This window comes from Pristiophorus japonicus, chromosome 8 (assembly GCF_044704955.1).
Source record: "Pristiophorus japonicus isolate sPriJap1 chromosome 8, sPriJap1.hap1, whole genome shotgun sequence".
In the NCBI taxonomy this organism is placed as follows: domain Eukaryota; kingdom Metazoa; phylum Chordata; class Chondrichthyes; family Pristiophoridae; genus Pristiophorus; species Pristiophorus japonicus.
The window spans coordinates 102,212,191-102,225,088 of record NC_091984.1 but is presented as its reverse complement, the minus strand read 5'-3'; the positions used below and the strand labels follow the sequence as shown (position 1 = coordinate 102,225,088).

Here is a 12,898-nt window from a genome sequence, read left to right as displayed (position 1 = left end):
GACAAGGTGCCACATAAAAGGTTATTGCACAAGATAAAAGTTCACGGGGTTGGGGGTAATATATTAGCATGGATAGAGGATTGACTAACTAACAGAGAACAGAGAGTCGGGATAAATGGTTCATTCTCTGGTTGGCAACCAGTAACTAGTGGGGTGCCACAGGGATCAGTGCTGGGACCCCAACTATTTACAATTTATATTAATGACTTGGAAGAAGGGACTGAGTGTAATGTAGCCAAGTTTGCTGACGATACAAAGATGGGAGGAAAAACAATGTGTGAGGAGGATACAAAAAATCTGCAAAAGGACATAGACAGGCTAAGTGAGTGGGCAAAAATTTGACAGATGGAGTATAATGTCGGAAAGTATGAGGTCATGCACTTTGGCAGAAAAAAAATCAAAGAGCAAGCTATTATTTAAATGGAGAAAGATTGCAACGTGCCGCAGTACAGCGGGACCTGGGGGTACTTGTGCATGAAACACAAAAGGATAGTATGCAGGTACAGCAGGTGATCAGGAAGGCCAATGGTATCTTGGCCTTTATTGTAAAGGGGATGAAGTATAAAAGCAGGGAAGTCTTGCTATAGCTATATAAGGTATTGGTGAGACCACACCTGGAATACTGCATGTAGTTTTGGTTTCCATATTTACGAAAGGATATACTTGCTTTGGAGGCAGTTCAGAGAAGGTTCACTAGGTTGATTCCGGGGATGAGGGGGTTGACTTATGAGGAAAGGTTGAGTAGGTTGGGCCTCTACTCATTGGAATTCAGAAGAATGAGAGGTGATCTTATCGAAACATATAAGATTATGAGGGGGCTTGACAAGGTGGATGCAGAGAGGATGTTTCCACTGATGAGGGAGACTAGAATTAGAGGGCATAATCTTAGAATAAGGGGCCGCCCATTTAAAACTGAGATGGGGAGAAATTTCTTCCCTGAGGGTTATAAATCTGTGGAATTCGCTGCCTCAGAGAGCTGTGGAAGCTGAGACATGGAATAAATTTAAGACAGAAATCGACAGTTTCTTAAACGATAAGGGGGTAAGAGGTTATGGGGAGTGGGCAGGGTAGTGGAGCTGAGTCCATGGTCGGATCAGCCATGATCTTATTGAATGGCGGAACAGGTCGAGGGACCATATGGCCTACTCCTGCTCCTATTTCTTATGTTCTTATGTTCTTATCAAAATGTAATACCTCACATTTATCTGTGTTGAATTTCATTTACCAATTATATGCCCATTCTTCAAGTTTATTGATGTCTTCTTGTAATTTGTTGCAGTCCTCCTCAGTATTGACTATCCCCACCCACCATCTGCAAATTTAGAAATTGTGTTTTTGATTCCAAAGTCTAAATCGTTAATATAAATTGTGAACAACAGTGGGTCCAACACTGATCTTTGTGGAACACCACAACCCACCTTCTGCCATTGAATAGCTGCCCTTTATCTCTACTCTCTGCGTTCTGTCTTGAAGATAGCTAGTTATCCATTCTACTACTTGTCCCCTGACTCTGGATACTCTGACCGTATTAGTTAGTCTATGATGTGGTACCTTATCGAAGGCCTTTTTAAAAACTAGATAAATTACATCTACTGCATGACCTGTGTCTACTCTCTGTTATCTCTTCAAAATATTCAATGTGGTTGGTCAAGCAAGATTTTCCCTTTTGAAATCCATGCTGACTATTCATTATTATATTTTTGGTTTCCAGATGTTCTTCTATTTTTTCCTTTAGTAGGGATTCTATTATTTTTCCTACACCAATGTTAAGCTGACAGGTCTATACTTCTCTGCATATGTTCTATCTCACTTCTTAAATATAGGTATTATGCCAATTTTGTGCTTAAATCAGTGGATTGGGGTTGTGAACCCACAATCTTCTGACTCAGAGGCAGAAGAGTGTTATCACTGAGCCAAGGATAACACCAGTTAAAATAATGATAGGTCGTAAGAAAGCATGGAAACAGAAAAGGGTAAAATCCATGACAGGAGCAGGTTTTATCCACAGTCCATATTAAATCTACAATACAGTTTATTGACTTTGATCTTAATATGAATGTTGCCAGTTGTACAAGTTTTATTCACAGCCCATATAAAATCAATATTCCAATATGTTGTCCAACTGGCTCCATTCATATCAAAATCAGTGTGAATAAGCTTTATTGTTATGGATTGTACTTCACTCATTTAAGCTGTGAGAGAACGTTTTGTATAAATACTCCCTGATTCCAAAGTAAAACGCCAGAATACTTAATTATCCCTACATTTCCACATTCAAATCTAGCTGGTTAGTTTTCACAGATAACATTTTGTTGTTCCCAGGAACACAGCAATTATCATGTGCCATGGAGTTTTTGATCAGCTTTAACTATAATTATCCCTACAACCTTGAATCCTATCCTAAAACAGATAATGGGTTACGGTCATGTAGTAGTTATCTTGCTAGACTAGTAATCTAGAGCCCTGAACTAAAGCCGTTCAGTTGCATCAAACCACTCAGTGGTTCAAGAAGGCCCTCCACCACTATCTTCTCAGGACAACTCGGGATGGGCAATAAATGCAGCCAGTGATGTCCAAATTTCAAGAATAAATAAAGCAACACATCACCCAGTTCTTTTTACAAGGATTTATTCAAGGCACCTTTTCCTGTTGGGCATTTATTCCACATATATGCAATTCCTCATTAGTATAGTGGTTAGTATCCATGCCTGTCACGTGGTAGACCAGGGTTCAATTCCCTCATGGGGAGAGATTATTATTGTTCTATTCTGGGCACCACACTTTAGGAAGGATGTGAAGGCTTTCGAGAGGGTGCGGAAAAGATTTATAGGAATGATTCCAGGAATGAGGAACTTCAGTTACGTGGGTAGACGAGAGGAGCTGGAGTTGTTCTCTTTAAGAGCAGAGAAGGTTGAAAGGAGATTTGATAGAAATGTTCAAAACTATGAGGGGTCGAGATAGAGAGAAGCTGTTCCCATTGGCGGAAGGGTCGAGAAACAGAGGATACAGATTTAAGGTGATTGGCAGAAGAATCAAAGTGACATGAGGAAAAACTTTTTTACACAGTGAGTGTTTAGGATCCGGAATGCACTGCCTGAAAGGGTGGTGGAGGCCGATTCCATCGTGGCTTTCAAATGGGAATTGGATAAGTACCTGAAGGAAAAACATTAGCAGGACTACGGGGAAAGGGTGCGGGCGTGGGACGAACTGAAGTGCTCTTGCAGAGAGCTGGCACGGGCTCGACGGGCCGAATGGCATCCTGTGCTGTAACCATTCTATGATTCTATCTACTACTCCATGGGAAAATGTTTTTTCTAATCTCCAGTCTGTCATTAATTTTAAACGTGTGTCCTTTAGTCCTGTACTCGCACTCCAGAGTAAATAGCTGACTTTCTTCCACATCTCCTATAATATTTTCTGATTTCCTTCCTTCTATAAAGTTCAATTCTTAGCTAAACATACTACCATAGTGTTTGCTGCCATTTTGACGTATAAAGACATTCTGTGTTTTTTAATAGGAATTTGTATACATACACTGCTGTCATCTGTCCATATTCATTGTCCCAGCCATAAGATGGGAAATTCCTTGGTTTTCCATAAGTAACTTGGGAAGCTTGGACTCTGATCAGAGGATTGTCAAATGCTTCTAACCCTAAAGGTGAAAGTGAGTGAGTAAGTCAGAAATGTTGACAATCATGTCACAGTTTTACTTTGAGGTGCATATGCTGTGCTCCTCCTACATAAAATGCCAATGTTTACAGAAAACAAAAATACTATATTTGAATTTGAGCTGTTATTTAATTTTCTATTTAGGATCATAGAATTATAGAATGGTTATAGCACAAAAGGAGGCCATTCGGCCCTGTTAAAAAACGTTTTGCCCCCTCCCTAGACCCAACCGCAGCCTCGGATTAAATTTTAAAAAACATTTTAAGAACCGCTCGTTTTACTTAGTTTCCCCTTTAACCACCGAGAATAATGGTGCAAGATCCATTTTCTCGCCGGGCGATTATTTTTAACGTAATAATGGAAATTTTCGCCAGCGTTACTGACAAAACATTTGCGGTTTTTCTGGGCGGGCAATCGGGCGTTGAGGGACTCTCGGGAAAGTCTAGCCCCAAGAAATCTCCCTCTCAGGTAATAAGAAACAAAGAGCCAGGCCATGTTATGTTTTGATTTTGTTTTTTTTTAAGCTTTGTCCCCTCCTCTCATAAGAACATAAGAAACAGGAACAGGAGTAGGCCATATGGCCCCTCGAGCCTGCTACGCCATTCAATAGGATCATGGTTGATCTGAGCATGGACTCAGCTCCACTTCCCTGTCCATTCCCCATAACCTCTTATCCCCTTATCGTTTAAGAAACTGTCTATTTCTGTCTTAAATTTATTCAATGTCCCAGCTTCCACAGCTCTCTGAGGCAGCGAATTCCACAGATTTACAACCCTCTGAGAGAAGAAATTTCTCCTCATCTCAGTTTTAAATGGGCGGCCCCTTATTCTAAAATCATGCCCTCTAGTTCTAGTCTCCCCCATCAGTGGAAACATCCTCTCTGCATCCACCTTGTCAAGCCCCCTCATAATCTTATACGTTTCGATAAGACCACCTCTCATTCTTCTGAATTCCAATGAGTAGAGGCCCAACCTACTCAACCTTTCCTCATAAGTCAACCCCCTCATCCCTGGAATCAACCTAGTGAACCTTCTCTGAACCACCTCCAAAGCCAGTATATCCTTTCGTAAATATGGAAACCAAAACTGCACACAGTATTCCAGGTGTGGCCTCACCAATACCTTATATAGCTGCAGCAAGACTTCCCTGCTTTTATACTCCATCCCCTTTACAATAAAGGCCAAGATACCATTGGCCTTTCCTGATCACTTGCTGTACCTGCATACTAACCTTTTGTGTTTCATGCACAAGTACCCTGAAGAAGCTAGCTCTTGCCGATCCAGCGAGGAATAATAAGGGAAAGACTACAGGAGATACCTCAGTGAAAGCCTTGGCTTAGACTGGGGCCTTCAACAGGTAAGTGTTGGGAACATCTCATGGCCAGTATCACTGCTTCGAGACCACCGCACTTTTCCAGTAATGAACCCAGGAAGCTGTTATAATGCAGGTGACAAGAAGGAAAATCGACTGTGGACCTGGGCCCTCCTGCCCCCAAATTTCTCTGCTTTTCTACATTCCCCCATTCAAAATATAACTATTACTTTTATTTCTTTTGCCAAAACATGTCACCTCAGATTTACTAACACTGAATTGTGTCTGCCATTGTGCTCATTCCACCATCTAATAGTATATCCTTGCAGCTTCCTTTGATTCTCAGAATTATTTACCTCCTATTTTAGTATCCTCTGCAAATTTGGACACCACTCCCTCTAGCCCTCGATCCAAATCATTAATGTACATGGTGTCAGGAGTAGTCCCAGAATGGAACCCTGTGAGACACCACAACCCACTTCCAATCATTCTGAGAATATAATGCCAACATGGAGATATATATTTTACAATCAGGAATGTTAAGTTGTGAATACGACAGGTGCACTGACCACTATTTGATGAGGCATATTTCCAGTTTGTTGGCCTTTCCACCAAGTGAATTGGCATCTGACGAATTAGCACAGATGAGGTTTCCAAATGGATTCGCTCATGCTCCAATCCCATGAAAAGAGCCCACTGGGAAAAAAATATATTAATTAGGAAAGACTTTTATTTCAGTGTTGCCATCCTTACAAGAAAATGACACTGCTTCAATGCATCTGGCCAACAAACAGGTCAGAAAGATTTATCAGGCTCTTGAGGAAAAAAACCTCACACTCCTCGGAGAGCTCAGACTAGCTGGGCCATAGGAAGAGCCCAGCTTTGATCCCTGACCTGTAATGAGTTAGCTGATCTCAGTAGTTGGGCACTGGAGTCAGCCTTGGCCCTGCCAGATTAGGAAGGGGAAAAATTCAGCACACGGTTCCTCCTCCTTATTGTTGACCAACACTCCTGGCAGATGAGCATATATGGACATTGGTTGAGGTTTAATTGCAATGCTCCACATTTAAATTGCTTCCCAACACACACTGAATCCTTCAAGACTCAGCGCTTGTAGAGCAGGAGCAGAGAACATTGGGTGGGCAAGAATTTAAAAAAAAACATGCATTGCTGGAAATGACTAAAGGGAAAAACAATAGCAGAGGACAAAAGGTAGCATAGTAAGACCCTATTAATAGGAAATATCTGCTGATGCCCCAATTCATTTCCCAGACGATCAACAGTGTTTGCTTCAGAAGTAACAAACAGATTATTTATTCATAACAAAATTCCCATCCAGCAGCTTCTATTGGCATTGCTGTTAGCATTTGGGTGCCTTAAGGTGAGGGTACTACTGCTGGGGAATGGAATGGGTTTCCATTTCAGGCACTCGGTGCCACCATCAAACACTGCCAGGTCAGGAACAGTGCAGTCAGTTGCAGGGAAAAGCTGCCTCTTCACTGTGCCATCAAGTACCCAAGTCAGATACTGCATGGATCAGATGAAGTGTAAGGCAGATTTTACACTTATCCATCAAGCACTTCCAGGCTACGAACTTTGCAGGTTTGATGCATGGTAAAGCTGCCTCTACACTGTCCCACAAAGCACTCTCATCTGTTGGGTAGCACAACCACTAGCAGAGTACAGCTCCCTATGCTCTGTCACAACAATTGGACACCAATAACTTGCTTGTCTGCCTTAAGAAGACAGAGAAGAATTTCCCGGATTTTATTCTAACTTGGCCTTTGGGTTTGCTTTTGCAAATGCCAGCAGAGAGAATTACTTGGGGTTGAGTAAACAGTATAGGTAGTTGCACCATGCCTGAATGGGACAAATAGGACAGGCTTGATGGATTGGATGGTCTTCTTCTGATCTTTTCATGTTTTCCTGTAACCCCAATCTCCGAGGGACATCCTCACATTTCCATTTCCCATGTTAGCCATCATTTATCTCTTGTTCATGAAGGCCTTCTAATCCTAGCTATAATCCGTGATATGGAAGAACATTCAGTCACTTACCCAAGGACTGTCTGCTGTTACTGGAAGGTCTAATGGAGTTTCTTGGATGACTTTGCGAACAATGTCCCGTACTTTCCTCCGGTACTCAATGCCCTCCAATAACTTGGGCCATTTAAAACTTCCTCCCAGTCTATAATTCTCCTGGTGAAATTGAAGCAAGCCGTGGGCTCATGTAAGATTAACAAATAAAATTCTTACATTTATAGCTTCCCTGCTTACAGGATACCTCAAACATTTGCAAACAAGACTTCCTAGATGTTTCTAGCTGCATTCATTATGACTTTTTTAGTAAATGCACTGCTTGCTCTGGTACAGAGCCTAAAAAGATTGCATAATCAATCCCTACACTGTGCGGAGTTAGCTGGGATCAGCAGAGGCAGTGAGGGAGGCACGAGAATTGGTTTCAATGCCCTTGAGCTAGTGAGGGCATAGGTTTGCCATGGTTGCTACTTCTGATTGCTAACTAGTAATCCCTGTTGAATATGTGGATGTCAGATGAGGACAAGAACAGGCTTGGCTGTGATGACCCACCCATCATGAAATAGGAAGCCAAGATTACCTGGAAGCAGATGTGATGAATACCCACCTGGATGAGACACTGAAGATGGACTACATCTCTTGAACCATACCCTGGTGTGAGTTTACACTTTCATTCGGGCGATGAGGTAATATAATCATTTTAAAAAATAATAGAATAGATTTTTGAAGTAAATGGGAAGGAGGCTTTGCAGTGCAACAGTGCATTGGAGACCTGGCTCAAAGTTGCCTGAAATGCTGGGACAAGGGCTCACACCTACAACCCGCTTCCCCTCACTGTCATTCTGAGCCTGGCCTCTTTGGGAAAGCACTGACTGCAGACCAGGCACTTGTGCACTAGGGGAGGGAGAGCAGGGCAAATCAGATAATTTTGCTATGGTTACAGTTTAACCTAGAAGTTAGATGTTAACCGTAACTGGGACAAACTGGAACCATAATAATAATACTAATTCTAGCTTAAATTTAGCACACTGACTAAGTACTGATTCTGGAAGTTTTTGCTTGGTTTTGGCTTGCGTAGTCTGCCAAGCCATGCATGTCCTCACAGCTTCCTCAGTTTTCTTTTCAGTGCTCGCAAACTACACTTTTTGATGTAGCAATGACTCTGCCTTCACAATTCCTTGCTGACCACTTGCATGGGTGGCACACCATATGATCTTTCAACATATATATAAAATATAGTGAGTATGTTATGTTTGGCTGTTAAATTATGTCATAATTGAACATTGAACTTTTGAAAGAAAGGAGTGATGTTTTGTTAATAATTATATATTGTATAACTGCCAATGTATCCAACAGACAGGGTTAATCATGCAGGTAATTCTGTCATTCTTTGGGCGAACACCTTGCTGATTAGTGGTCAGAACAGTCGAAGACAATGATCTTGCAAAAGGAATGGTTTCCGTATACGGGAAGAAGAACAGGAACTGGCTTCCGTCAGGATGCACCGCATGACTGAATATCCTGCTCACATTAACTATCCAGGCTTACACATGAAGAATGGTTACTTGGGCCAATTATTGTTGGGCTGCCAATGGCCATGGGACCATAGTCTTAAGAAAAGTTAGGGCTTTCAAAAGAAAAGGAGAGATAAAAAAGGAGGAAACTGCAGAAGAAAAAATAATTCAGCACTCGAAAACAAAGATGCCACAAAGCTCCATCTTAACTCACTGAAGGATCAAGTCCACCTTGGTTACCCAGTCTATGTACTTTAAAAGAATTCAGTAGGAAATCTGAACCTTCTGCATCTCCCTGTACATGAAACCGTTCTACACACCGTGTCATCCCAGGACATCTCATCCACACCCGTCTCAAAAAGAGCTTCAAAACTGGGGCTCACTTGATCCTGTGGGAAGCAAAATGTAAAACAAATCATTTCAAATTTGTCATATTTATTTCCATGCCCCTTCCCCCCCACCCTATTTTCTCACTTCCTATCCTGAAGGTGCTAACTCTTGCTGGGGTACTACAAACTGTCATTCTTTCTATGCAAGCCTAGAATGTGAGTCAACTATGGAAGGTATCACGCTGGATTTGATCCCGTCCCCACCTGGTATACCCACACACAAGTATTCCAGCAAGAGTCCCTTGGATAGTGGTCACAGGCAGGAATTCTGACCCCCTCCACAGTTGTGGGATACTGAGACCAGCCGTGGTGTTTGAACTGCTGCATTGCGATGGGCAGCTAAATCAGCACCACCCAGGGATTGAAGCTGGGACCCTCCTCGTGTGTAGGCCTACGTACAGCATTAGGTGCTGCACACCCCCCTGCGGCCATTATTTCAGATTGAAGCTAACATTTGTTCCCAATTAGCATCACAAAGATCTTGAAGCTGTATATATAAATTAGATTGAAATCTACTGACCACCATGCAGTGAAGACGGCAAGATCAAGAATTGCTTTCATGGATCATGATACCAAAAGCATTTTTCACAGCAGCTGTTAGATCTCTTAGTTTCCAATGAAATACGAACTCCGATTGTAGCTTTAATGTCACTTTATTTTAGCAGCAGTAACAAGCTCTTGGCTTTTGCCAGGTCTTTGTCCTTCTGATATCACATGGCCAAAATGGCTGTATTTATACCGGGTTCAATTTACAGAAAATAACTCGCCTTCTTTGACCTTATTTGCTCAATTAATAGTCTTTTAACCTATTAATTGGCTCGCTACCCAAAGTCATAAAATGTCAAGTTGATTGATGATTTAATGCAACATGCTCCACTCATGTAGCATCTCTGACTTGGTGTCTGTGAATTTTCACAGCCTGTATAAATGCAGCCTGTTTGAATTTTCTATCAATCCCCCCATTGATTCTTTCACATACTGAATCATAAAACATCAGGTATCACTGGTTAAACATTCTACAAAATAATTTCATACATGTTAATAGAGTTTCCTTCTAAAATTTGTTGATGTGTTTCGCCACATGTCCGGACTAGTAGCTTCCACACAAATTTACACCAAACCGAGTTCCATCGTGGCCACAATGGAAGTCTGGTTTTAGTCGGTTAATTAACCTTATTCCAATTTAATCCAAATCAATATCTTAATTCAACCAGTAAACAACCTTCCCTGAAGCATAACATACCCCTGTGCCATGTACAGACGGTCTGCTGGGACCTGCAAGGTGTCTCACATGTGGGACAGCAGCTACAGCCGCCTGGTCGCAACAACATTTAATCAACATAAACAAACAATATAAAAGTAAAACAATTACAACAAATAGAATTAAACCTTCCTCCAATGAAGTTCCTATTGAACCTAGCCATTCAGTGGCTCCGCTCCACAAAGTGAATGATGGGGGTTGCTTAAGTTTTTCTACCTCCTTTTGGATATGCGCCGCTAAGTGGGTAATTTCTTCGGAGCTATCTGGGATATATGTGCAACACTCAGTTCCGAGTAGGGTGCAAGTACCTCCCTCTTCAACCAGGATGTAATCAAGGGCCAGTCTATTCTGTAGGGCTACTGTGCGGATTGCTACCATTTCTGCATTGATTTTAACTAGGGCCTCTGAGGTATCATTGGCTACTCGTTCCACAACGGATGCCATGTTAATGGATTCCCTTGCCAGTCTGGCGGTCCCATACCTGGGGATCAGAATGGCAAAGGACCCCTCTCTTAGGACGGTGTAAATGTTCCGACAGTGATTTTATATGATACATATAAGGTACAATGTAGGCTAAATAGCAGGATCCTGTCCAATTCTGGGGCAGCCAAGGGTAGGCCTTGTGGCCACACACCCAATAGGTGGCATTATAGGCAATGAATGTTAGCTGTTTCTTTGTCAGCAACACTCCGGGGCCTGTCCAGGCTTTTCCATCTGTTTTATTCAGAATCCCCGTTACGTTAAAAATTCCCACATCGGCCCAGTTTGGACGGTTCCGTGGCGTGATTATATTATAATTCCGGGAGCAGTTACTACACCCCATATTTTGGCCTCCTTTGATGTTTCTAATCAGACAGACCGATTCCCCCAGTCTTCCTATTCCCGTTGTATTAGTTATCACAAAAAATGGGAGCCGTTTGGAATTATTGTAACACGGTTGGTATCCCCCTTCAAAGGTAGTCAGATTGTAACCTGCTGACTTCCATTTACGTGCCCAGTTTTCCGTATCCTGAAACGCATTGCCTGTTTTGTTTTGATTAATTATCCACTCAGCCATTTCCGAGATATTCAAGAGAACTGGCCTCAAGGGAATCCCTCCCTTTGAGTGAATAGGAATATACGCACACACCCAACAACTAGAAATGTTACCTTGTTTGGCATAAATGTATGACATATATAAAAAGGTAATTCCCTTGCTACCCTACTATTTCTCTTTGGTGCAGAGGGTCGGCTAGTAAGAAGTAGGCAAATGCCTAGAATACCTACAATCAGTAATCCAGTAAATTTATACATTTTGGCAAAAAGTAATTGTCCTTATTAGATTTCAGCTTCAGTTACGGGTGCTCGTTTAACGTGTGAAGTGTGGATCCAGGCTTTCTTTCCTTGGACTTTAACAGCTGCCTGGGTGGTCAGTAACACTTGATAAGGTCCCTCCCACTTGGCACCCAAAGGTTTTTTATGCAACTTTTTCACATACACCCAGACTCCCGGGATGATGTCGTGTCCTCCTTCGGGTGGATTACCCCAAGCTGCCGATACCTGTCGGAAAACAGAACTAATAGCATTGGTTAGGTTCTGACAGTATGATAACAAAGTGTCACTCATTAAGTGAACATCAGCTTTCTGTAAATCGATAGTTCCTGGCAGTGACATGGGTCTTCCTGTTATAATTTCAAATGGGCTTAGACCTGTAGTTCTGTTTGGGGTTGCCCTAATGCTGCATAGCACTATTGGTAGTGCCTGGGGCCATGGTGTTCCTTCTTGGTGATATTTGGCAAGCCGTTGTTTCAGAGTTCGATTCATTCGTTCTACTTGTCCTGATGATTGTGGATGATAAGGACTGTGTAAATCCCACGTAATGTTCAGTAACCTACAGACTTCTTGGCAGACAGCACCTGTGAAGTGTGTTCCCTGATCTGAATCAATGCTATTCGGGACTCCCCATCGGGGAATGTAATCCTTACACAAGACCTTTGCAGTGTGATTGGCTGTGGCTCTTTTAGTTGGGACAGCTTCTACCCATCTAGAGAATCTGTCGACCATGACAAGAATGTCAGTGTATCCTTGGCATGAAGGAAGAGATATATAATCAACCTGCAGATGCTGGAATGGTCCGACAGGGGCAGGGGGCCTCAGTTGGGGCATTACCGTGATGGGTCCAGAATTATTTTTCTGGCAGACCACACAGCGGTCTGTTACCAGCTGGGCATGTTTTTTAAATCCCCGACCCCACCAGCTTTTCTGGAACCGTGCCGTCATCTGTTGTGAGGCCAAGTGTCCCCACGAGTGGATCTGTTGGGCTAAAAAAAGGCATAAGCGCTTGTGGCGCGACTGGCTTGTTGGTAACTCTTTGTCTCCAGACACCATCTTCACATAGCTTAATTCCTTCCTCAATCCATGTCCATTTTTCCTCTCGGAGACACTCGCCTTGCATTGTTTGAAGGTCTGGTGTCAGAATCCTGAGTGCTTTCAATCAGCATATCTGTGTTGGTTCTTCTGGAGGAACGCCCTGTGAGGCGGCATCTTTAGCTGCCTGGTCGGCTAGGGCATTTCCCTGAGCTTCTGTGGTATTTTCCTTGGTATGGGCCTTACACTTCAGGATGGACACTTCCTGAGGTAATTGTATGGCCTCCAGTAAGTCTCGGACTTCTTTTCCATTTCGGATAGGTGTACCAGCAGCAGTGAGGAATCCTCTTTTCCGCCATAACATACCAAAGT

The 12,898-nt window shown here is 42.5% G+C and overlaps 1 protein-coding gene across 3 annotated transcripts in view; it reads right to left on the bottom strand.

Moving 5' to 3' along the window:
• Positions 1-12,898, bottom strand: part of LOC139268671 (uncharacterized) — a 97,211-nt gene that overhangs the window by 66,649 nt on the left and 17,664 nt on the right. For all 3 annotated transcript variants that reach the window (XR_011594080.1, XM_070887207.1, XM_070887208.1), the window contains exons 4-7: positions 8,851-8,919; positions 7,038-7,178; positions 5,550-5,676; positions 3,535-3,652 (exon numbers count right to left, since the gene is read on the bottom strand). Coding sequence is in view for 2 of the 3 variants with exons in the window: in XM_070887207.1 (XP_070743308.1) it covers positions 3,535-3,652; positions 5,550-5,676; positions 7,038-7,178; positions 8,851-8,919 (455 nt within the window). In the remaining variant the exon portion in view is untranslated. The remainder of the gene's footprint in view (positions 1-3,534; positions 3,653-5,549; positions 5,677-7,037; positions 7,179-8,850; positions 8,920-12,898) is intronic.